At 36.4% G+C, this 25,797-nt stretch overlaps 2 protein-coding genes across 3 annotated transcripts; one reads left to right on the top strand and one right to left on the bottom strand.

Moving 5' to 3' along the window:
* The first annotated feature begins 3,776 nt into the window (after positions 1-3,776).
* On the top strand, positions 3,777-7,352 carry LOC114819753 (uncharacterized). Its single transcript, XM_029089372.1, has 5 exons — positions 3,777-3,896; positions 5,026-5,707; positions 5,831-6,067; positions 6,835-6,893; positions 7,038-7,352. Exons 1-5 carry the CDS (start codon positions 3,777-3,779, stop codon positions 7,350-7,352), a joined length of 1,413 nt encoding a protein of 470 aa, XP_028945205.1.
* A 7,636-nt stretch (positions 7,353-14,988) lies between these two features.
* Positions 14,989-24,272, bottom strand: LOC103448129 (kinesin-like protein KIN-12E). Of its 2 annotated transcripts, XM_008387372.4 has the most exons (22): positions 23,880-24,272; positions 23,512-23,667; positions 23,339-23,422; positions 23,081-23,200; positions 22,652-22,765; positions 22,464-22,556; positions 22,161-22,250; positions 21,966-22,036; positions 21,574-21,648; positions 21,362-21,449; positions 21,074-21,132; positions 20,763-20,826; positions 20,479-20,544; positions 19,475-19,633; positions 19,283-19,387; positions 18,785-19,020; positions 18,372-18,441; positions 18,222-18,278; positions 18,076-18,138; positions 17,493-17,552; positions 17,334-17,413; positions 14,989-17,203 (listed from the first exon to the last, which is right to left on the bottom strand). In XM_008387372.4, exons 1-22 carry the CDS (start codon positions 24,129-24,131, stop codon positions 15,202-15,204), a joined length of 4,164 nt encoding a protein of 1,387 aa, XP_008385594.2. In that variant the 5' UTR covers positions 24,132-24,272; the 3' UTR covers positions 14,989-15,201. The 2 variants fall into 2 exon arrangements, with proteins under 2 accessions (XP_008385594.2, XP_070664320.1); XM_070808219.1 differs by lacking the exons at positions 19,283-19,387; positions 19,475-19,633 and having other exon boundaries at positions 23,880-24,259.
* Positions 24,273-25,797: the final 1,525 nt, after the last annotated feature.

The following is a 25,797-nucleotide window of genomic DNA, read 5'->3' on the forward strand; positions in this document are numbered from 1 at the left end:
AAATGCTTCATAATTTGCAGCAATCTCAAATATCACCATGTCTTTATGTTCTATGATCTGCTCAGGTTCATCATTGCATTTTTAATATATTCCCCCAAGCTTTCATTTGTAATTTGGTATTATTTCCATTCTAGTGTTAGTATAATATCGAATGAGTTCAAAGATGTTAGCAAATATATTAAAATAAATGGTTAAACAGGTACCCGTTTATAATCATGGGTAGTACCCATAACCACAAATTTAAATTTCACGGGGTAAACGGATATACTCATAACCGTTTATTTTTTTAAAGGGTTATCCATAACCGTAACCATGAGTTTTAAATGAGCGAGTAACCACGGTTACCCATACATGTTTGCATATCCCTACATGCACAAGACATGCATATGACACACACATGATATGCTCATAGATCTAAGCCAACCCAAAAACCCAGAGCTCATAGCTCTCTCTTTGAAATTAGAAAATGACGTCATCAGTTGTGAAATCACCACCATATACATTATATGCACATCACATGCACATTATATGTACAATACATATGCACATGATCTACACAAAACTGGAGATCGAACAATGAGCTGCTTTTCGCATTAATAAGAAACATTAAAGCAATTTATTGGTATAATGGATACAATTAAAACATAATTGTTACGTATATAAGGTTACAGTGGCAGTTTGAAAAGTCTTGTTATGTATATCAACCACCGGTTAACCGTGCACATGGAAAACATGATACTCGTTGTAGTTATTTCATGGACATGCATGACCCTTAACGTCCTCTAAGCTTTTTCTTAATTTTGTTTTTTGCTGAGGCGAACTAGGTTGTGGTCATACTTGCTAAACTTCCAGGCCTAACATACGTGCATTATAACTAGTGAACAATCTCACTTCTTATATTAAGTTATAGTCATACTTGCTAAACTTCCAGGCCTAACATACGTGCATTATAACTGGAAAAAAAATTCACAAATTTCTGCAATTGAGCATTGAACAAGAAATTGTTCCATCCAGTTTTGTAGCACGTCAAAAAGTAAAGTTTATTCCACAACCCATAGGCCCCAACATGAAACACAAACTCTAATTTAACTTCTAAGTATTAATTCATCTTACAAACAACCTATTTATTCCATAAATCATTGATGTAGAAACTTGGAACTAAACACCCTACCTTACTATGCCTACCGAAGCTTCAGTTTTAGGAAAAAATGGAACTTTCAGGTCAAAACAGAAAATATGGTGCAAAACCCAGCTCACTCCTCTCATCTCTCCCTCGCATCCCTTTGTTCGAAATCAGAGTATGAGGTCAACCCAAAACCCAACTCACTCTTTTCACCTCTCTTTGGACTTTCATCTCTTCGAAATATGAGCTCAACCCGAAACCCATAGCTCACAGAGTTCTCTCCACATCCTTCTCTTCCAAATGAGAAAAGTGATGCAATGGGATGATGATTTTTAGTATTTATGTGGGTATTTTAGTCATTTCTGTTCGTGCATGGTGTGCATGGCCGGTGTGTCATATTTTTGTCCCAATGTTAAGAAAATGTCCTATTTTTTTGGTATTTCTCTAAAAAGTTTCACCAAGTATAACCTCGGATTGAACCCATGCACTTTCATCTGCGAGATCAATGTTGATGGGCCTCAAAGATTGAACTCAAGGGATGGGAATGGTTTGAAAGGCATTGGAGAAAATTATATTCAACTAAGGATGAATTGGTACATGACACTGATATTACACAAGATTGAAATGCTGCACTAAATAGCATTGCATATTCTAAGGCCTTCATCTTTTTGTGTGTTGTTTATGTTTCTGATCCTCTCAAGAAAAGAGTGCCTTTAATGAGGAAGAAGCAATTACAATGGTAATTAAGAATTGATGGTAGTTTAATTTTTGTAAATGTTTGAAGAGATTGTGGTGAAAAATGAAAATTTGCAGAGAAAGACATAGGTAGCTAGTACTCTGCCGTTTTGATTTTTAATTTTTGGTTTTTAATATTCAAATCTTTTAATTTAATATTTTTTTTTTGTTTCTATAAAGACTTTCTTATTGAACAAAAAATAAAATCTTTTCTTTAATTATAAGGGTAAATTAATAAATTTATAAACATGTTTTTTCACTCAAGGGTTATAGGAAAGGAAATTAAAGCTTTATGGGGTGTTTGTGTAATTAACCCCACATTTGTCTAAGGTTGCATTTATTTATTTATTTAATGGGCTGGATATTTAGTTTGTTGGATTGGTTTTTAGTACAAGTTCCCACGACATTTGATCAAATTATGTTACAAATTACAAAGTCGCATATTTATTAAGAGTTGGTTAAGTTTTATGATTAGCTGGAATTAGGGAAAACAAATCTTACTTGAGATTAAGGTTCTAAAAAACACTAGGCGCTAGTCGGGCGGTGGACTAGCGCCTAGCGCCTAGGTGGCCTAGGCGGATTTACATAAATTTACACTATATATTATAAAATATGAGTATATGTGTATAATTTTAGGACTTTTTTTCTAATTTTATACAAAGAATATTGGGTCTAGTTTGTTTTTTCTTTGAACAAAATAGTGGGCCACAAAATGAACCCAACTTGAAAGAAAAACCATTTTTTCAATTAAACCGACAGTTGGAATTAGGGAAAACAAATCTTACTTGAGATCAAGGTTCTAAAAAATACTAGGCGCTAGTCGGGCGGTGGATTAGCGCGGAATGGACCTCCACAATGAGGTGAAGGAGGACCGGGTGGGGAAAGCGCGGAATGGACCTCCACAACATTGGTTCTTGTTGTTGTAGATACGGGCCAGTTTGATGGCACGGGCCTAAGAGCAAGGGGCCTAGGCTAAAATGTCATCCTGGAGGTCAAATTTAAACCTACCAAGGAAAACCCTTAAGAGTTGGGAATCAGACCAACCTTGGGCCCAACATGACAAACAGATGAAATCGTTGATGTAGGCCTCCAGCGAGCCTTTCTAAAACACATGAGAAAAAGACATGTTGAAGTCCAGTTGGTCGCCCGACCCAAACCGTTGGAGAAGTGATTTGGTAAAGGTGGCCCAAAGCTCTAACCCGATATGCAACTTGTACCATTTGAACCAAAGTGCAACATCGCCTATGAAATGGACTGCAATTATGACCCGGTCGGTGGCATCATCCCCATGATAATCCATATATTCCTCCGCTAGAGCCAGCCAATTGTACGGGTCATCCTCAGAGAATTGGAATAGCTCAATCTTCATGTGTTTCAGGCCAAGGAAGGGAGGTGGTGCCCCCATGAGGAAGGGTGGTGGTTGGAGAAGGTGAAACGAAGAGGATGGAAGATGAGGACGAAGGGTAGTTGTAGATGTTGAGTAGAGAGGGGATATCTATAGGTAACCGGTGATTGGGGTAAGGGTATAAGGGAGAGAAAGGGAGAGTGAGTAGTGGGTACCCCATGTCGGAGGCGGACCAGCAGAGGTGGGTTGGGAGAGTTGGGGCAGCGGGGTAGATGTCGAACCCAAGGGGATGTGAAGATAGCTGATCGGAATTTGAGGAATAGTGGTGGATGCTAGCAGCGGTTGCCTGGAGGCATGGAGTTCCTCCATCAAATGGTTCTGTACGAGGCTGATATTGCGAAGGAAGCTTGGATGTCCATTAAGTTCGATTGGAAAGATTCTTGGCGAGTGGCTAACAAAGACACCGAATCGTGAAACCTATTGAGCTGCTCCAGGATTTGGTGTTGTTGGTACTCCAGTTCTAGATCGGCCTCCATGACATTGGCCACTACCACGGAGGCTTTGCTTTTCCCCATGGATGGCAGCAACCTGTCGTTGATACCAGATGATAGGTGCAAGAGTGCAAAGAGTGAGAAAAAGAGGAAAAAAGAATACATTAAGACATTTGATTTTCATTCATGCCTTTCCCAAATGGTGAAAGGAAGCTTATTTACAACCCTAGAGGGGGAAGTGCTCACGATTAGAACCAATGTTTTAAAAAACTAGCCTCGGGGCGAGCCTAGGGTGCCTTTGAGGCTGGGCGGTGAGGCTAACGCCTCTGTTTTGCTGGAGTGGGCGAAATGCTTCGCCGGAAACGCCTAGGTGGTGGCAGCGCGCCTCAAGGCGTCTCAGGTACCTTGTCTGCCCTTTTTTAAAAACCACCCAAACCCAAAACGACATCGTTTAGGTAAGGGTTTTTAGTTTCAAAATACATATTCGACCACTACCCTATCGTTCTGCCTTCTTTACCCTCTTCTCTCGCTCCAGAAACACACAGCCGCATCACCCCAGTCGATCGTCCTCTTCCAGTCGCCACGCCATCACCACAACGTCGTCAGCAAGCCCACAATCAAATCCCCTATTTTAAAGGTTAGGGTTTCTGAATTTCTGAAAAAGTTAGGGATTTGATCTTTTTTTTTTTAACTGGTGTGAAAGCCTTGGAGTTGGAAAGTAGAAAAACAGAGAGGAGTGGAGGTCTAAGGAGAGGAGGCTAAAGGCTTAAGGGGATGGGAGAAGGATTTGGGATTGTGGCTAAAGGCTTAAAGGGATTGGACCGTATGTGTTGTGTATTGTGTACATAAAAATAATTAAAAAATTAGTCTCATGTTGGAATTGTTTCTTCATGATTTTGTGGTGCATCTCTGGTATGCCGTATGCCTCATGTGAATTTTTAATGATAATCTAAGTTGGTATTGGTAATGAGTAGAAGTTTTTTACCTGCCTAATGTACAAATAAGTCCAAGTAATTAAATTAGGAGTTAAATAATAGCCACATGCTATGGAAAGATAAGATGTTATAAGACATTTTCTCTTTTTGATCTGCATATATGCCAAAATTAGTAAGTGTTCATGAACATTATCTGATTCTTATTCAATAGTCATTTTCCAAACAATTTTTGTTGGATGTCCATCTTCTCGAAATGTTCTATTAAGCTTTTTATTGGATTGCTTTATCTCATTCAAAAAAGTAATTGAGTATGGTCATTGTTCATCATAGTAATTGTTGCATAAATTAATAGATTGTTGGTTCATTAACTGTATGCTTCGAATGTTTATTGTTTAGGCATTGAAGAATATGGCTTCTTCTTCTAAGAAAGATTTTGCTTGGCAATGGACAAAAGATTTGGATCCTGTCACCATGCATTTCTATTGTGTTTTTTGTAACCACAAATGCACGGGTTCAATTTCTATATTCAAACATCACTTGGGTGGAGTAAGTTCAGGAGGAATGATAAGTTGTAAAAAAGTCCTACCCAATGTGAAGGAAGAATGCTTTGCTAATGTTATGGGAACTAAAGAAAAGAGGAAAGCTAGCCATGAGTTGTGTCATGGTGGTGGAGAAGAAAGTGAAAGTGTCGATATGGGCACAACAAGGACACCATATGTAAGTAGTAGGAGTGGGAGTGTAAGTACCACACATTCACAAGAAATCAGTTCTTTTCTACCAACTAGGTCAAGGGGACCACTTGATAAGTATGTTACATCGGAAGCTCATCAAACCACATTGAATACACCTTTCAAAAAAGAGGAAAGAAGACAAGCATCCCGAGCACTTGCACGATGGTTCCAAATTATTGTCATTCCATTCAATGCAGCAAACAATGAATATTATGTTCATGCAATGAAATTGGTATCCAATTTTGGTCCCGACTTTGATGCTCCTACAAGCCATGAATATAGAACTTGGATGCTCAAAGAAAAAGTTGAGGATGTACAAAGTATGATGAAAGAACATCAAAAGGCTTGTAAGAGATATGGATGCACTATTATGTCAGATTGATGGTCAGATGGCAAAAGTAGGTGTTTAATCAACTTTCTTGTCAATAGCCCGCAAGGTACTTGGTTCTTAAAATCGGTTGATACATCAGCCTCTATTAAGAATGAAGATTTGTTGTATGACTATTTGGATGATGTTATTCAACAAATTGGGAAGGAGAATGTGGTTCAAGTTATATCCGACAATGCTTCGAACTACAAGAATGTCGGGGCAAAACTTATGGAGAGGAAAGAGAATGTGTGGTGGACTGCATGTACGGCTCATTGCATTGATTTGATGCTAGAAGATATTTCTAAGATACCATGGTTTGATGACACGCTCAAACATGGTAGGTGTATTTCAAAGTATCTATATGAGCATCAATGGATACTAGCTTTGATGAGAAAGTATACCAACAATTCGGAAATTCTTCGTCCGGCGATCACTAAGTTAGCCACTTATTTCCTTACACTACAAAGCTTACAAAAGCAAAAAGAAAATCTTGTTGCTTTGTTTACCTCTAAAGAATGGTTAGAAATTATCTATGCAAGATCCCATGAAGCAAAGTTGGCTAAGCATCATGTGTTACATGATCGTAAGTTTTGGGTTCGAGTTTCCTTTTGCATTAAGGGTGTTCTTCCTCTTGTTTGTGTTTTGAGAGAGGTTGATTCGGATGAGAGACCCCCCATGGGTTTTATATATGAGTTGATGGATGCCGCAAAAGAGAAAATTGCAAGCAATCTTAACAAAGTGGAGAAAAAATATGTCTATTTGGAGAAAGATAGATTGTAGATGGAATGATCAACTTCATCAACCACTATATGCGGCGGGTTATTACTTAAACCCACAATTTCAATTCGATGATAATTTCTCAAATACTGATGAAGTGTGAAATGGGTTGTTTGCTTGCATGGATGGGATGCTTGGGAAAGGGAAAGAACGTGAAGAGGCAGATGTTCAATTGGTTTAATATAATGATAGGCGTGGTCCATTTGCGGATTCTATAGCTATGCAAACTAGGAAAAAGTGAACACTAAGTAAGATTTAATTAGTCAATTGTTAATATCTTTTTATCATTAACCCTTAAATTGCTTACCTTACTAATATTTTTTTTAGCGGCTTGGTGGGAGCGTTTTGGGCATAAAACACCCGAGTTAATGAAGTTTGCTATTCGAGTTCTAAGCCTTACTTGTAATGCGTCAAGATGTGAAAGGAATTAGAGCACATTTTCAATGGTAAGTAAATATATTATTAGTATCTTAAGTGTCATTTTTGCTTAAGATGATTAGACTTGAATAATAGAATTGATTTATTTGTAGATTCATACAAAAAGAAGGAATAGGCTTGAACACAAAAGGCTTAATGCTTTAGCCTATGTCAAGTACAATTTGGCTTTACAACAGAGAAGTAAGAAAATGAGGGAGAAGTATGATCCTATTGTTGTGGAAGAAATTGCCTCTTATGATGAATGGATAACGGAGATAGAAGATCTTGTTCTTCCCGAAGATCTTACATGGCTTGAGGATGAGTTATTGTATAATGTTGAGGTCGTAAGGAATGTGCCACCCCCGGTTTATGAAAGTGGCTCATACATTCAAGAGCCTAGAGTCTTCTCCTCTTCCTCCTCCTCGTGAGCCTACTCAACCTCAAGGTCCTATTACATACAAAAGAAAACGGGGTAATGAAGCATCCTCAAGTCGAAGAAATGTGGAGTATGATTTGGAAGATTCTTTTGATGAATTGATGACATAACCAACAAGTTCAACTAGAGTTGGCAATGAAGAGGATGATGTTGCCTTTTATTTAGATGAAGAGGATTTAGATGAATGATTGATATCTTTGTTTGTATTTTGATTTATATGAAGAGGATTTGGATGAGTGATTGTTTTATTTGTTTGTATTACCTTTTGAATGATGAATTTGGATGATATTACCTTTGAATGATGAATGTAGATGATATTATCTTTTGAATGACTATGAATTTGAATGAAAAATTGAGAATGGATGTTTATTTTACATAGTATTATTTTTTATACAATGATTGGAACACATCACCATATTCCCTACTGTTGCATGAAACCAACCTTTACAAGGATAAAACAAAATACCATAAAGGATAGACTTGTAGCTGCCTAATATTCCAATGTCCTAACACAAAGAAAATTAAATCCCTAGAAACTGAATTGGGAAAAAGAAGAAGTTGGAATTGGACATGCTGCTGGATCCTGGCGAACTCGGCGGGGGATATGCGACTTATCAGCTCCTAAGCGAGTCTCATCAACCCGGGATCGATCATATTCATTCCAATAAACATCTTAATCCCGCTTTCCTAACAATCAATTCGGTTGATTAGGATTTTGGATTTTGGGGGAATTGTTGTGATTTATAGTAGGAGGAAGAGAACAAAATAAAGGTGTTGAAGGAAGAAGGTCAGCCACCTAACCTGAATTGATAAGTCTTCTTCTATTCTTTCTTTCTTTCTTTCTTTCTTTGTCTCTTGAATTGAAGGAGGTCACAATTTCGTCAATTGTCTTGATGATTGTCCACCATTAGGATATTTAAAAAAGTAATTTGATGCAATTTTAGCCGAGGGTTGTCCCTTAAATTGATTAAGGCTTCTTGTGGTTAATATGTGTAACTTCTTAGGATGGACGACACATCTTAAAGGTTGTATGGTTTTTTAAAAGGTTTTCACAAAACTTAATGAGTTTTGCATGTTAACATTTGATCTGAACATCACGGATGAGTTGCATGTTAGATATACGTTTTATATTGCAGGTTCCAAATACGATATACATTAGGAAAACATAACCTTCAATATAAAACGTATATCTAACATGCAACCCATCTGTGGTGTCCAGATCAAATGTTAACATGCAAGACTCATTAAGTTTTGTGAAAACCTTTTGAAAAACCATACAACCCTTAAAATGTGTCGTCCATCCTAAGAAATTACACATATTAACCACAAGAAGCCTTAATCAATTTCAGGGACAACCCTCGGCTAAAATTGCATCAAATTACTTTTCTAAATATCCTAATGGTGGACAATCATAAGTAATTAAAAGAACTACGTATGATTGTTAAGATGATGGTGGAATCCTAGTAGTTTAATAGATTTTCAAACTATTTTCTTTTGTTTTCTTTACTTTCCCAATTTATTTAATTGTTTTTAATTAAATTCGTTTTTAATATTTTAGGTCATTAAATCAACGTTTTTTTTAATTTTGTTTTCAAATAATTAATTAAGATTTGTTTTATCATAAATTATTCATTCAATCCCTGTGGAAAACGTCCTTACTTGAGCTGTTATACTATGATATGCTTGTACTCTTGCAAGTATTTTTAAGTGTTTATATCCCTCCCTTCGCAGGTCGTAAAAATCCCCATCAAGAGTTTATGTCAATTTGGATGGAATTTATGAAAAACTAACGGTAAGGGAGAAATTAGCCAAAAAAAAAGTTTAAATCCTTAATTTTCCAAGTAAAAAGTTTAAGAGGAAATCGAAAACTAAGTGAAAATTGAGGGGGAAATTGGCAGTATACTCTTACATTTCTCGCCTTAACTGCTTATTGGTTGTTGGTGCTTTGCAGCATCATCTCTCACTTTACAAAAGGTTTGGGACTAAGAATCTTGGAAAATACTTTGTTGTATTTAAAAGTTTACATAACACGACTACATTACTAACGTGATTGCGTTCATGCCACATGAAATAAAAATTTATATATGACATTGCATATTTGATACAAATGAATTTACTATTTGTAAAATTGGCATATAACTAATTATTATTGTTATTTTATAGGAAGCTTTAATGAAAAAGGCTTTTTCAAACTTTTTATTAACCAAAAACCATTTACTAACTTTATTTAATAAACAAGACTTAAACTTTAATGAAAAAAGACAAAAACGAGAAAGAACAACCAAAACAAGGAAGCCTCACGTGCAAAATAAGAAATTCATTTTCCATCCATGCCCCTGCCTTCCGTCAGCCCACTTTTGTTAGAATTAAACTTTCATTTATTTACAAATATGACATTGCCTCATTTATTTATAAATATGCCATTTTCTAGAGGATTCGTCAAAAAAAAAAAAAAAACTTTTGTCAGTCGATACCAATTAACCCCCAACATAATTAATTATCTCAAATTCCTCGCCTCACCTCCCATCAAATAAATTTAAAAAAAAAATAAATTCCACAAATCACTACAAAATAATGAACTTTAGATTCGAAAATGACATAATTTCACTGAGTGTATCACATTGCACATTCACTTGTATAATCCAAACTTCTACACAAATCACTACAAAATAATGAAGGTTAACGGAAGATTTCTTGGATCAGTGAAACTTAAAGGGCGAGACTCACATCAACGTTTATGATTATGTTTTTTTTTTTTGGAAACTAGTTTATGATTATGTTTGGTCTGAATTATGTTTGGAAGTCTCATGCAATTGCCTTCGATCTATCTCATTATAAAATTGAACTCGTGTCTCTGTGTGTGTGTGTATAGTGTTCCGTTTGATAAATAGTCAGTGTTTAGTTTACGAAACGGTGATAGTACTAGTGTTCGTTTGATAAATAGTCAGTGTTTAGTTTTCGAAATAGTGACAGTACTTGTATTCAGTTTAAGAAATAGTGATAGTACTAATGTTCGGTTTAAGATATAGTCAGTGTTTAATTTAAGAAATAGTGTTCATTTTAAGAAGTAGTCAATGTTCAGTTAAGAAATAGTGATAGTACTAGTGTTCTGTTTGAGAAATAATCAGTGTTTAGTTTACGAAAGAGTGATAGTACTAGTGTTCTGTTTAATAAATAGTCAGTGTTTAGTTTACGAAACAGTGATAGTACGTCAATACTTAGTTTATGAAATAGTGATAGTACTAGTGTTCCGTCTAAGAAATAGTCAGTGTTTAGTTTACGAAATAGTGATAGTACGTCAATACTTAGTTTACGAAATAGTGATAGTACTAGTGTTCCGTCTAAGAAATAGTCAGTGTTTAGTTTACGAAACATAGTCAGTGTTTAGTTTACGAAACATAGTCAGTGTTTAGTTTACAAAACAGTGATAGTACAACAGTGATAATACTAGCGTTCCGTTTAAAAAATAGTTAGTGTTTAGTTTACGAAACAGTGATAGTACTAGTGTTCAGTTTGAGAAATAATCAGTGTTAACGAAACAGTGATAGTATTAGTGTTTGTTTGATAAATAGTCAATATTTAGTTTACGAAACAGTGATAGTACTAGTGTTCCGTTTAAGAAATAATCAGTGTTTAGTTTACGAAACAGTGATAGTGCTAGTGTTCCGTTTAAGAAATAGTAAGTATTTAGTTTACGAAATAGTGATAGTACTAGTATTCGTTTGATAAATAGTCAGTGTTTAGTTTACGAAACAGTGATAGTACTTGTGTTCGTTTGATAAATAGTCAATGTTTAGTTTACAAAACAGTGATTTCCGTTTAAGAAATAGTCAGTGTTTAGTTTACGAAACAGTGATAGTACTAGTGTTCCATTTAAGAAATAGTCAGTGTTTAGTTTACAAGAAATAGTCAGTGTTTAGTTTACGAAATAGTGATAGTACTAGTGTTCGTTGATAAATAGTAAGTGTTCGTTTAAGAAAATAATAGAATAATAATAATAATTAAGCATCTTGATCTTAATCAACAAGCATATGATAATAATTGATCATATTGTAAGTAGGGTCAACATAATCAAGAAATGACTTTACAAGGACCCTCGTTCCATTCAACTATACCTTCACATTCTTTCCAAGGCATTTTTTCGCACTGAGCTAATTTCAATCCGGCTGAAAGTACTCCAGATGCTGCTGGATTCACAACTGCATCATAGTGGGTTGTATCACCTCTAATCTACTGACACAGTTGATAAATTAACTTTCATGGAGACAATGTATTATTTTATGAGGATAAATAAAATGCATACATTCCTAACCTCGTTCAAAAGTCAACAAAACAAAACTTAATAACAAAATAATTAACCAACTATATATGATGTTATTCTTTATTATGAATTTGTAAATGGAGAATGTTTGTAGGAAACACTCAATGCATCAATATAATGGGAAGCCTAAGCCTTCGGTATCTACAAAAATATGCGGCAATGCGCAAATCTTGGTAATCCGTGAAATTTCAAGATTGTGCTTTGGTCTCTTGCATCCTCCTTATATGCTTGTAAACTTTACGATTGTGTTCAAGAGGTCTAAGGTAATTAATTAAATGGTTAAGATGATATGATGGGAGTATCGACGAACCTAATTCGGAGTGCGTGAGGCTGCATCTTGGGTTGTTGAGCACTCTAAATCTATATGCATTGATATTGTACAATTATCCTGACCATTAGATTATGCAAGCTAGAAAATAAATCAATTCGTTTGAGCTGATTGCTAATGCATTAGAAAAATTAGAACTAGATTACTAAATCATCGCATGTATCACTGAGAGAACAGTTTGTTGAGCCGTTTCAAGTTGTTCTTCTAAGATTTATCCTACAACTCTGAGCATTCATCAGTTTGACTTTACACAAAATGTAGATTTCATTAAACAACAGATTACAAAAATATCACAATAGAAATTTTCGAAAAAATTATCCAAGTAACCATTCTAAACTAAACTTACACAAGCATGCTAGTGAATGTTGTGAACTGAAGAGCATTTGGGAAAGAATGTGAATTTTATAGGTAGAGTACATGTATACATCAACTCTCATCGATTGGAAATCCATTTCAAACCCATATAGGTAGAGTACATGTATACATCATGTTGCAATGTTTAGTCAATCGAAATTCGCAAATCCATTTCAAATCCATAGAACAATTAGTCACAGTAACCTCAATAAATCACAGGTTACAAAACAAAATTACACCAAACGAACAATCACAAACATGAGATCAAATCCTAATTTTGCAATTCCACCAAACATTGAAACCCTAAAATACACAATTTTATACACATCAAACCCTAAAATAGAAGACCAAATGCTAATTCGTAAATTCCACAAAACACTAAAACCCTAAACACAAATCATACATCACATAAATTAGGGAATCCACAATTTTATACATGTTTGTACGTTCGTCTTCTCGATGATGAACTCGATGGAGAAAATGTTCGTAAGCTTGGCGTCGTAGTCATTGCATCCACCCATGGTCTTCTTCACCGTGTCATAGTAATTGCTACTAGTCAGAAGGTGCTCGAAGTTCAACTCTAGGACGTAGACCCTCTCCTCCTACTGAATCTCGATAGGAACTCTAGCAACGTTGTTGTAGACGCTGATACAGTTCTCCTTGACGTCAATGGACTGAGACAGCGAGGAGATGAGTGAGAGTAGTACCTAATGATGTTTGAGAGCGAGTGTGATGACAAATGTGCTGACGGTTGGGGCAACGGAGCACGGAAGATGAGGATTTAGACGTGGTTCTTCTTCCTTTCCCTTCACTTCTCTTTCTCTCTCAGATTCAGATGAAAATGAGTGGCACGGCTCAAATGAAATAGCAAGACACCAAAGATTGGAAGATTGAATTGAGGTCAGTGGAGCCAAGCTTTTCGTCGGTTGGGATTTCGGGCCAGGGCTGGTTTGAGGTAGCAGTGGTGGCGAAGATCGTCGTCGTTGTGTCATGGAGAGAGGGAGACAGCAGAGAGAGATCCGGAAGAGATATCAAACGGACAAGAGACTTGCCATTAGGGGTAAAATTGAAAATTAATTGTTTGGGCCATCTTAATAGGACTAGTTTAGTGTTGGGCTTTGTCCTAACCATTAAATAAAGTTGTTACATAGTTTTTGGTTAAGATTCAAAGTTTTCAAGCCCTTTTCATTAGTTTTCCTTATTTTATAAACAAAACACGTGATTAAGAATGTATAACATGTTGGCCCCAGTTCGACTCGACCCATAAAAAAACATTGCCAAATTTTCATTTCCTCTACCATACAGGTTAGCTCCGCTCTAGGACCATGCGCACTTTTGTCGTGAGACTTTTGTTGAACAGTATGTTTGTTAGTCTGATACCTCTATGAATTATTGAAAGAGTCATGTTATTCACACATTCTGTTTTACTTTCCACACACCTTCGTTAATTTTTGTCCATTAATTTTCTTCAATTCACACGATCCAACGGTCGGAAATTGAAAGGAGTGTGTGAGAGGTAAAAATAATTTTGCAGATAGCACCACCCTTATCAAAACAAAGGCACCCCAACAACTTATGTGGCTATCCATAGACGAATTTCCAAAACGATGTCTTCGACCGTGCAAGAAATGGTTTCGGAAGATGATAATTTGTGTCATTAGAAATGATGAGCAAATCATCGTTGTAGTAACAGCCCCTTGGTGTACCAAAATAATTGTGCTTATGCAATATATTAACGCTCAAAATTTGGAAGGTCAACTCTTAATGGGCCTTGAGATAAAAGGCTAAGTGATAAACAATACAGTTTAAGTGGTTCGCCCTCAAAACTGCACTATGTCACTGTAGTGATATGTATATGTTTGATGTGGATTTGTTGATCCTAAAAATTACAAGACTTACGTGGAGCGCATGCCAAGCAACTATTGAGCTAACTACATCATTCTTGTGAATGCGAGCATGCCAACTCGCGACCAAGATTGGTCGGGTGAGTAGAATATATGTGGTGGTGGTGTCGAATGCATTGCTGACTTCTACACTTAGCGACTACAGCTGAGGAATGAACGCATCTCGGCCTAGGGTTCTATAACCTGAAAACAAGGTTGCTAAATTCCCCACAAGGTTCAAGATCTTCTGCACCAAGTTCGGCAACTTCAACTATATTTTTGAGAATATAAGTGCGTCGAATTGGTATGGCTGTAAGAACAAAGATACTCAAAAAGATGAGTGTCTTTATCATGAATGTTGTTAAGCCGTCTGAATGCCGAACTCGATCATAGAACACCTCACTTCCCTAGGGAAGCTAATAAAGTGACATTTTGGCAAAAAAAATCAAAGACTTTTCGTCGGTTAAGACTTAGATAATTGACCCAACTAGAAGTAGTGTTGTTTCACTAAACTAAAGGTACTCCCAAACAGATTAGTTCCATGGTCTAGTGATGCACACCCAATCTGAATATGTTGCTGTTTGCCAACCCAATGATGTTCCAACGAACTGAATATGTGCTAACAAAGGGGTTAGGAGAATTAGTATTTTTCTCAAGGTTGTGAGAGTTTTTTACAAGATTTATTTTACGCACGGGAGAGACTAATTAAAGATGTATTTTACAGGTTCATTGACAAAATCACTGATAAAACAGATGTTTTTCATTCCTGCTGTTGAAGTTTGAACACTCTAATTTGGAAGATGGACTGACTTAACAAGAAAAACAACAAAAGTTGAAATGAAGCAGTAGACAATATTGTTGGCTCATACAAAACAGAAAAGAGGAGTGATTCCTAATTACAAGTGTAACAATCAAAGCATCTTCTTGTTGAAATACCGTAGTTTTCGATCGGGTTTCAACTGACAGTTGAATTGGCCTCACCTAGCAGCAATGACTTTGCCTCTACAACATATTTCCTAACACTCTGAAGCTCTTCCTCCATCTTTTCTGATAACAAGCATGGATGAAACCTCGTGTCCAACAACAGCATTGTCTTCTCAGCCGTTAAAACCCTTTTTTTGCGCAGCTTTTCCAACTTTCGTAATTCAGTCTGCAAGTCTTCCTCTAAAATCTTTGACTCTGCCTCCTTCAATTCCGATTCAAACAAATGCTGCTGGTACTCAATAACCAGGCTTTCAATTTCAGTATTTCCGTTATCACTTACTTCCAACAGCATTTCTTTCTCCTTCATTGCATTCTCGAGTGCAAGTTCCATCTCTCCCACTGACTTCACAGCTTTCTGCATCTCCACTTGTACAGCTACCAGCTCACTGTCTACCTTCCCAAACTTCCTGTTCAGATCCTCAAGTTCCCTTCTCGTGACTCCAATATTTTCTCGACATAGTTTCATCTCTGTCTGTAGTTTAGTTTTCTCTTCCGCGGACTTCAGTAACTCAGTAGCTTTACCTCCCAAATGCCAATTTTTCTGTGAGGGGTCTGTCTTCTCAACATTATCTATCGCAAAGAGAACCTGTTCATTCTCTTGTTTTTTATTTTCATCATCCAGCTTTGACTTGAGGCATGCAAGACTTTTCTTTAGTTCGACCTCAGATTGTTGCATTTTCGTCTGCTCAGCAGCTATTTCATCCTTTTGTGTTTGTAGGAAGACCAATTCCCCATTCTTTTGGTCCAGATAAGATGTCGAAGCTGCTACCCTTGCTCTTGCCCGAGCCTCTCGCTGCTCAAAGTAAACAACTGAGGAAGAAAAGCAAGATAGGGAGTACTTGAGAGCTGACAACTTTTTGTCAATTAGAGTGCTGTTTTCTTTCAGTTTTTCAGAGAGGAGTTCATAGGATTCAAAAAGCTGCTGCTTGACTTGAATTTCATCTTCCGTTGCTTCAATTTCTCTTGAGAGTTTGCCAACCTCTAAGATTAATTTCTCCATGCAACCAAATACGGCAACTGTTTTTGCAGAATCTAGAAGTTGCTCATCTGCTCTTTCCAGATTCATTCTGGCCAAATTGAGATCTTCTGAAAGCTTTACTGTGGTGAGATCTGACGTGTCCAGTTCCATGTCAGACGCAATTCCAACATCAGACTCATTTCCTGAATCCCCTTTAGTGTTAACGGTACATAGACCGGCCATATCAAGCACAGATTTTGAGCCACCACTTTCTTCAATATCTGCTTTCACTTCATCAGATATATGGCTGAACCCAGTTTGCACATTCGCTCCACATAAACCAGATTCCTCCACTGGGACTGGTCCTCCATCAGAACCAGAAAGACCATCATCGCCAATAAAATTCTTTCCCTCCAGAGACATAGGAGATGCACCTCCATCAGAAGCAAGCACATCCTTAGCTGTAACTTTTTCCTGTCCACCAGATGCAAGCACCCTTTTGAGTTCATCCCTCTCTTGCATGGCTCTTTCATACAAACCCATTAGTTTCTCGTTTTCTTCATGCAAATCCGCAAGTTGATGCTCCAAATTCTCAACCACTTTATTCATCTCAGCCTCCTTTTCTTTGGCAAGTTCTACAAAACCACCACCATTACTGTGGCGTTTGGTGCCATCATGAGCACACTCAGATTTGTTAATATTTCTGTAACTAGTCTCTGAAGTCGCCCCTTCATATAATTCAATGAGTTTATTGTTATCTTCAATCAAAACCTTAAGCTTCATACGCAGTTCATCATTTTCTTTGGACAGGATTATTGCAGTCTCATGAGCTTCAGCTTCTCTTTGACTTGCAGCACCAATGGCATCGACCATTGTCTTCAGTTCCAATTGATCACTGAAGTTCATAATCGGCACATCAGCTGAGGATGAAGGAAGCTCAACTTGATGTGTCTTTTCTTTCATTGCTCTTGCCGATCTCTCTTCTTCAAGTTTTGTCATCAAATCATTGATATTCCTGCAATGTTAAGCCACTTGTTATAGAGTGGAAACCTAATCTCATTACACTAAAAAATTGACACCCAAGGATTTGCAGAATATTTCACAAAAAAGTAAAAACTCGCAGTAGAAAACTACTAAACTATTACCTTTCCAAAGTCTCCTTCTCTTCAAGGCAGAGGTCTAGTTTCTTTTGGAGTGTGTCCATTTCTGACTGGTTGTGAATGGCCTGCCATGAACAATTTATCATCAAATATGAAACCACTTCTATCAGAAATAAAGCTCAAAACGTTTTTTACATGTTTTACCTGCATACGGAGAAATTCATTCTCCTCCTTAATTGAAGACTGCCAAGGTGATGCTTGTTCCTGTTCACATAGATGTAAAAGAATAAGAAACATCAAATAAGAGAAAAAGCAACGAACACGAAAATAAAAGCAGAGATGGTACAATATGGCGCAACTTGAATTCCAATCCAACCTCTTTTAGCGTGACACTCAATCACTCAAGCACCCCGAATCCAAAAATTCAAAATTTAAAAAGAAAATATATAGTATTTCGTTGAATTTTTGATGCAAACATGACCATTTCTTCAGGAACTTAAATCTTAATTGAAAGTTAATTTAGTTCAATGCTCTTCGAACAACATGATGCAGATGCAAGATGATTAAATGTTAAAATTAGGTCATAGTAAAAAATTAATTTGATGTCAGACATTGCTCACCGTGTCGCTGATGTTACTTTCCAGTTCAACAAGTTATTGAGACAAACAACTCTCACATTAAGGTATCACACATTTGGAACATAAAAAATACAACTCGGAAACTAACCATTTAAAAGCAATAAGAGATTAAGCTTCATTGGAAAAGTAGGAAATAGGTTGCAGCTCACCTGATTGGAAATCAGCATATTATCATCATTTTGACCTTCCATCACCACATCTTGATTTCTATCCTACAGTATAAATGATTTGAAAATATGTCAAGATAAATTCCTTTGTCAACCTTCAAACTTTAACAAAAAACTGCATGGAATACCTGAACTGTCGAGGGCTCTGACTCATGCATGAGTTTCCAGTCGAGAGCTTCTAATAACTGCATGTATGCAAGAAGAATGTTCATATCGGTGGAAAAGACAAAGGATAAATTATTAAAGCCAAACAATTGCACACTCTGCGATTTCTTTACCTTGTTTTGTAACACCATGATCTGTTCATTCATTATATCTCGTTCACCTTCCTCGTAAAATGACTTCAACCTATAAAAATGTAAATAAGCAATAAAAATGTAAATAAGCAATAAAAAAATGGCACCGGTAAATTTTAGAGAAATTATTCAACATATAAGACTAATAGAACAAAAATCAACAAAGTAATTAATATAGCATTTAAATGTAAAAATGGATGATGTAAGTGAACGAGGGTTTCTGAAACTGATACATTTTTAGGCTCTTTAGATAGAATCAAGATGATTTTACATCAATTTAAGACCCTGAAAACTAGTGTATCATGATTGGTTCCACAACCGTAGGAGACTAGCTGGAAGAACTGTATCTTATGATAAAAGATGGCTCGCATGGCTTAATAAGAACAAAGAGATACCTTCTGATTTCCTCCTTCAGCCGCAAATTTTCCATTGCGAACCTGGTCACTTCTTGGTTACGATCAACTTGGGCTCGTAGGACCTCAATTTCTTTCAAATACTCCTCCTTTTCTTTTAGCAAGTGTGTCTCAGCTGAGATCTTTCCACAGGCAACCGCTTCCAACCTTTTTATTCCAGCTTCTCGAAACCGTAGCCTCATCTTCAGTCCTTGTATTTCATCCTCTCTTTGTTTGGCCTGGTTCACCACCAGTATTTAGTTCAGTAATAAAATTTGAATCTTTAATAACTGAAGAAAGTTAAATTGATATATTGGCCAAAACTATACAAAACTAAAACATAATGGCTTGACTGTACAAGCCATATCCAAAATCAGTTTATGATATGAAATTAGACATCATGACAAATCAAAAAATCTTTTTGTGAAATAACCAAGGAATCTGAAACTTCAATACATAAAGAACTCTAAAATATAACAAGGGACTATATTTTCAGCATACCAGCTGCAAAGCTGCCTGGCTTTCCGCAGCCAACGTCTGCAATGCAATATCTTTGTCCTTTTCCCTCCTGAAAGCCCCAACAAGGGCAACTTCATAGTCTTTTTTCTGAAAATCCAATGAATTTTTTATTAAGAAATTTTAAAAGACACTTTCAAATTTTTAACTATACAAGTCATAAAGAAACGCACAAACCTGAGATGTCCTCTTTCTAGAAGTGAATGGACTAAATGATCCATTAGGTCCTTCCCACTTAAAAGATCCTGGAGATCCTGGAAAGCTCACAGCTAACATATCATTGTCCTGATTTCCAGTTCCTCCATTGACCAGTCCTCGCAAGTGGGATACTTCTTTCTGAGAATAAATGAAGGTATACTTGTTGTTAAGAAAGGAAGTGCTAACTGAGTAAAGTTTGTCTAGTTTGAATCTAGAAAGAAATGTTCCCAAAGGCACTGGGCGTTACTCGGGCGGCGGGAAGGGGCCTAGGCGGTTTTTATTATCTGAATTAAATTTATTATATGACACAAATAAGTGTCTACTTATAATACATAATTGTATTGGGAAACATAAATTGCAACATAGAATGATGTATAAATTATAAAGTACTAGACATATTGAGAACATAGGGAACAAGCATATAATGTGTTCATCCAAGTATCCAACAAGTCTGTTACAATTTATTAAAAACATAAAATGTAACCTTAAACCATTTTCTAAAGAAAAAAAGTCAAAAACCGCCAGCCTACCTAGACCCACCTAGGCTTGCCTATGTGGGCGGCTAAACATGTTTAGGCACCCTTTGTTATTTTTAAACGCCTAGGCATTAATCGAGGCAGTGGCCAGCCACCTAGCGCCTAGGCAGGGACTTTTAGAACACTGCTAGGAAGTGATTCTATTAAACAAGCTGCAAGATAGCCTTTTAGCGGTATCCTTAGTGTTCCATTACCTTATTCAAAATCAACATTCAGTGTAAAGTTATCTTAACATAGTAATTATACCATGTTTATCAGTAGTTTTATGATGGCTCCTATTAAGGTGTTTGTGAAGCCATGCATTTTATAATGAATAAACCAGTAAAGCTACAATCCCCAATATAATCTTTCACGAAAGATATCCAAGCAAGAAGGGCAAACATAATCTATGACAAAAATATTGGCTATGTGGTAGTCCCCAAACACAGAGAAGATCAAACATTATACCTTGAGTTGTTGAATTTGCACCCTCATGGCAATGACATCTCCAGATGCGTCCTCATTCACAATTGCCTGAGTAAACATAGAACAATAACTGACATAAACCTTTTTTCCCACTAGGAGAAATAAAGTAGTACCAAAAAGCTCAATGTTCAAATACCAGAAGAATGCAAATAATAAGTCATGTATTTTATGTTCTGCTCATCTAATTATTTAACAAAATGTTCAAAGCAGCAAAACCAATACATAAGAATGTACATGCAGAAAAGAAAAGAAAAAAACTATTATACATTGTTCTTAATGAATTTAGCGCGCTGTGCAAACTTCAAAGTGCTCAGTGTCTCCAACGAACAGCTGAAAAAACCCACATAAGACACTAAACGTAATTGATTATGTCGTAAATAAACTTGAAAATGTAATGTACAACAACAAGAACTCTACAAGATCAAAATTAGAACATAAAACAGGGCTTCGCAACCAATGACCTCTAGGAACTGCAAAACATAGTTAGCATAGATACATAACAAGGCTTATGATTATATGGTATAAACGGAAAGTAAAATTAGAGTACAACAAGTGTAAGAAAAAGAGATTTACTAACCAGCTAGAAGGGCTAATATTTGCTATTATAGTTGTCTTTGAATTCCCTCCTAAAGAATCCTGAAAAGGAAACAATATGGAGTTTTTTATGCTACACACAATCCGGATTATACAAGAAATTCAGAATTTCAAACAACTAGGCTTACAACACCCAAATTTGTAGCCTACAAATACACGATGTTATCAAACGTATAATTCTTCACTATACTATTCTATAATACTAACCACATATATACACAAATCAGAACTAACTGAAATTGATAGCATTTTAAATAATATTTCAAGTTACCTGAAGCAAAAATGTAAGCTTTGAATCCCTGTATGGAACATGGAGTGACTTCCCATTTGACATGTTCACCAGATTCATAATCACAAGTCTGAAAATATAAAATTCATTTCAACAAAATGAATTTTTAATTTATTTAGCACTTGGCATCAACGATAACCAAATTTTTAGGATTTTTTTTAACTACAAAAGGCTAAAGATTAGAGAAAACATACCCCAACGTTGAAAGAGACTTGTTAATATTTGTTGCTTCCTTTAGACGCTCACCTTCAGCTCCAGAGCTCTTTTGCCTGCCATGAACACATAGACATATCAATAAACTGGACACTTTTATTCGCTGCGGGCACTGAATGAATGATGAAGTATTTCTGGTATGGATACTGGGAGCAATGCATAGATACGGTGAGTCATACTTCCCTAGAGATTCACACTTTATCAAAAAGAGCAAAGAACTGAATAGAAACTAGCTTCTTACAGCATACATTTTAACATATATCTTCCTTTCCCTTTTATTACTACATATAGGGGCAGGTTGAACACTCAATAACATCCTTCTATTTACCACCAACCCCTTTCCTTGTAAATAAAATTGAAGATTCACATTAACCTTTCAGATCCTGCTAAGTCAACAAGATTAAGCCGAGCAAAACGATGGTGAGCTACTCCTTGGCATTCCCTCTGATAACAAAAGATCAATTAAAATCTCAAACCAACACACACTTGGAAAAGAAAGAAGAAGAGTAAGACAAGATTATTAAACTTTTGTAAGGAAATGTAAATAGAAAACAGAGAATTCACTCACTTTACTCTCAATGATGCATGTAAATACACTATGAGACCGACTGCTAGCATGATTCATATTAGTAGCAGCTACCTTTCTGTTAGCTGCACCCTGTAACAAAATGAAGTTTGGTAAATAATGCAAATTCACTGCAGAAAAGTAAGTGCCCACAAATTCAGCATGAGATAAAGACAAACTTTTCTATCAATCAAAATACAACATTAAGGATTCACAGAATGACAGGAAAGCACTATTATACAAATTACTAATTCAAATGTTTAAAGCTTAAATGATATAAGAACATTGAGAAGAGGTCTTATATACTTGAATAAGTTGTTGGATAACATCTCGAGCACTTGTCACTTCAACCTCTTTGAGATTTTCCACATAAACTCCTTTCTTTATGTCTTCTCTGATCTGCAATATGCTCATGATATTCACAACGAAGTCATATATTATATTTTTATTGATACCGTAGAAACAGAAAACTCTCTGTTGTATGTTATCTTTACCTGCAAGTTGTTAGATGAAGGGTCCAAAAGGTCCAAAATTTGTTCATTGTATATTTCCAAAAAAGAACATTTACATATAAACTTTAATTTCTCATCTCGGCCAGCCTCTTTTTCCTGGTACACCACAATAAACAAAGAAAGATGCATTAGTATCTTGTAATGAATATTAAACATAGATAAGAATCGAACTCCCATCTAACTTTCAGCTTTGAATAGTACTAAATGGTGGAAAGTGAGTCATGTAGCCAACCTTATACTCGTGCTAGATTAAAGATGACTGTTTTTTGAGTTAGGTGGATTTGTTAACTTGATTACTTGAAACTTAGACTAGTTTGACTTGAACGCTACAGCGGGGACCGATACTGAAAAATTGCCCCATAAAAATGTTACAGCATCAAAATTGTACCACTAGTTCTACAAGTCACACACCTTTTGAATTCTCGAGAACAAGTATTCAAACACTCTAGGTGTCATCCCGCAATTGGCACTGTGCCTTCGAGTGCCTCCCTCAATATCTCCAAGCATTGTGTGGGTCTTCCCACTTCCAGTCTGCATAGACACAGTTAAAGTCATATGAAAACACATCCTCCAACCTCCAAATATACTTTCAAAGACAAACTAATCACCGAGAACATACGCACATAAACAAGAATAACTTTTAGGAAACAAAAAGTGTTGAACCCTCACTTGGCCATAAGCAAACATGCAGCTATTATAGCCTATCATGCAGTTGTCCACCATCGGCAATCCGGCCACTTTGAACAATTGCTCCTGCATATGACAAACCTCAATGAAGCACACGCCCAATGAAAACAAAAAGCCGCAAAAATGAAGAAGCACTGCCAAATGATATAACTAACCTGGCTAACATTCTCATCTGCAACAATGTCAAAAGTAAACCGTGACTCTGGATGGCCAGTCCAAGTAATTGTCTGACAGCTCTCTTGTCGAACGCATTTGCCATAACCTTGCACTGATATTTCAGCGCTGCTAAGCGGACGAACCCGAATAATAACCTAACCAAAACAAATTTACTCTAAGCGCTTCAATTCTAAAACAAAAGGCTAAAAATATGATTTCGAGATTTAGGAACCTCAAAACTACATCAAAATTAATACGAATCGGAGAAGCATATGAGATTATAAGCACAAATTAACCTGCATTTGGAAGAAATAAAATTAATTTCGAAAAAAAATCCACAGAACTAATGTTTCTTTGTATAAGGTACCTGCACGTTGTGGTCCTTCCAAAAGGAAGGGTCTTCATGAAACTCGAAGCTTTGGTTTGAGGAAGTCGTAGCGGTACTGGCTTTTCCGTCGTCATCATCGTCGTCCCAGTCTCCGATGCTCCGTAGCGCCGAGAAACTCTCTTTGGACGCGGATTTGTGGAGATTGGGAGTGCTCCGGACCGGGTCTGAAGAGTGGTCGTGGAACCCGAAGCGGGTCTTGATGGCGCTGGCGGTGTCCGATAAGAACGGCATTTCGGGTCGGAGCAAAGTGAGTGGTTCGGATCAGGGAGTGGAGATGGAGGTGTTGGTGTGGGAGCAGAGGGGAGATGACCAGATTGGAGAAGTCGATTTGAATTTTTGTTTTTTTGGGGGGCGGGGGGATGTTAGGGTGAAAGTGAATTTGAATTTGGGAGAGGCGCGGACGGTCAATACTGGTTTTGATGGACGTTCTGGATGATCTCAGTTATACAGGTATTTGGACAGGGGGTGTGCTATCCACACACCCATTTTTACTCCCCATTTTTACTTCTCTCACACTCCTTGTTAATTTTTATCCTTTGATCTTCTTTAATTCATCCGATCTGAAGGCCGAAAATTAAAAGGGTGTGCAAGAAGTAAAAAGGGGTGTGTGGATATCACATCCCTTTGGACAGTTGAATTCTTGAATCAAAATGTCCACGAAACCCATTGTGAGAGGTTTTAGATTCTATTCTCGCTAAAAGCAAATCTGTGGTGAGATTTTATTTTTAAGTCGATCACTGTGGGGGAAAAAATGTTAGAATTTATAAATTCACAAACACTGATTTCTTGTTTTGATTCATAAGCATAGAAATTTAGAATTCTGCGTGGAAAAAAAACATAGAATTAGAGACCTCAAATTCCCAAGTTTAAATTCTATGTATCAGGTGTCATTTCCAAATTTCTAGAAGTGAGAGTTCCAAATCTAGAAGTGAGAGTTTAAAAATAACAAAGTAGGTATTCAAATTTCATTGTTCTTTTAGGTTAACCAAACTAGAAAACTAACAAATTTTAGACAACAAAATTTCGTCATTTCAATTTCCGTCATTTTAAAATTTCTTAGTAATCTTAAATTTCCACATCTGAAGAGATTGTAAATTCATAGACTAAATTTTGTCAACTAGATTAACATGTTTATATCTTATTGGTGACACAATATTTAATTTTACAAATTTTGTCCACAAATTTAACCAACCTAGCATTACGGGATTACCCTTGTTAAAAAAATATAGTCAAAAACGAAATTATCATGAAAGTCCATTCAAATACAGAGCAAAGCGGTCCTACTCTTTTTCTTTGGCAAAAAAGTCATTATATTCTCATTGGCTATCCTTAATTTGCACACCCTATTTTAAGATTAAAGTGATCATTTTGTGTTAGAATATTTAAGGGAAATTTTATTCGGACCCAAAAGCTTAGAAGGATGATGAGTACTTGTGATGTGAAATGTGAATGATTAAAATGATCATTTTGTGTTAGAATAATCAAGGGAAATTTTTCATTCTAAACTTAGGATGAGTAAAATCACTTTTTGCAGGATGATGAGTACTTGTTCAATAAGTGTACAAGTCTTCTTAGTCATCGTAACATGAAAACATGGAAGCGCTCAACCTCACATGCATTCTCTCTAATTTAGAGAAAGTAAGTAGAGAAAAGTACTCGTCCTTGTAAGATGAACGGGTGGGTTAGAGTTCCAAGAGAGCTTTCTCTTAAGGCTAAACAAAAGAGAAAGCTAGACGAAAAACATACCGCCTCCACCACCATCAAAACCTGCCACCCCTTCCCCCTCCTCTTGAGCAAGAGTGTTCTAGTTTCTCACTTTAGTTCTAAGGGGAACTAGAACAGTTTGATCATCATAGAAATGGAATACGTAGGCAATCTGTCCATCCAATGTTTAGAT

This window comes from Malus domestica, chromosome 11 (genome assembly GCF_042453785.1).
Source record: "Malus domestica chromosome 11, GDT2T_hap1".
NCBI classification, from domain to species: domain Eukaryota; kingdom Viridiplantae; phylum Streptophyta; class Magnoliopsida; order Rosales; family Rosaceae; genus Malus; species Malus domestica.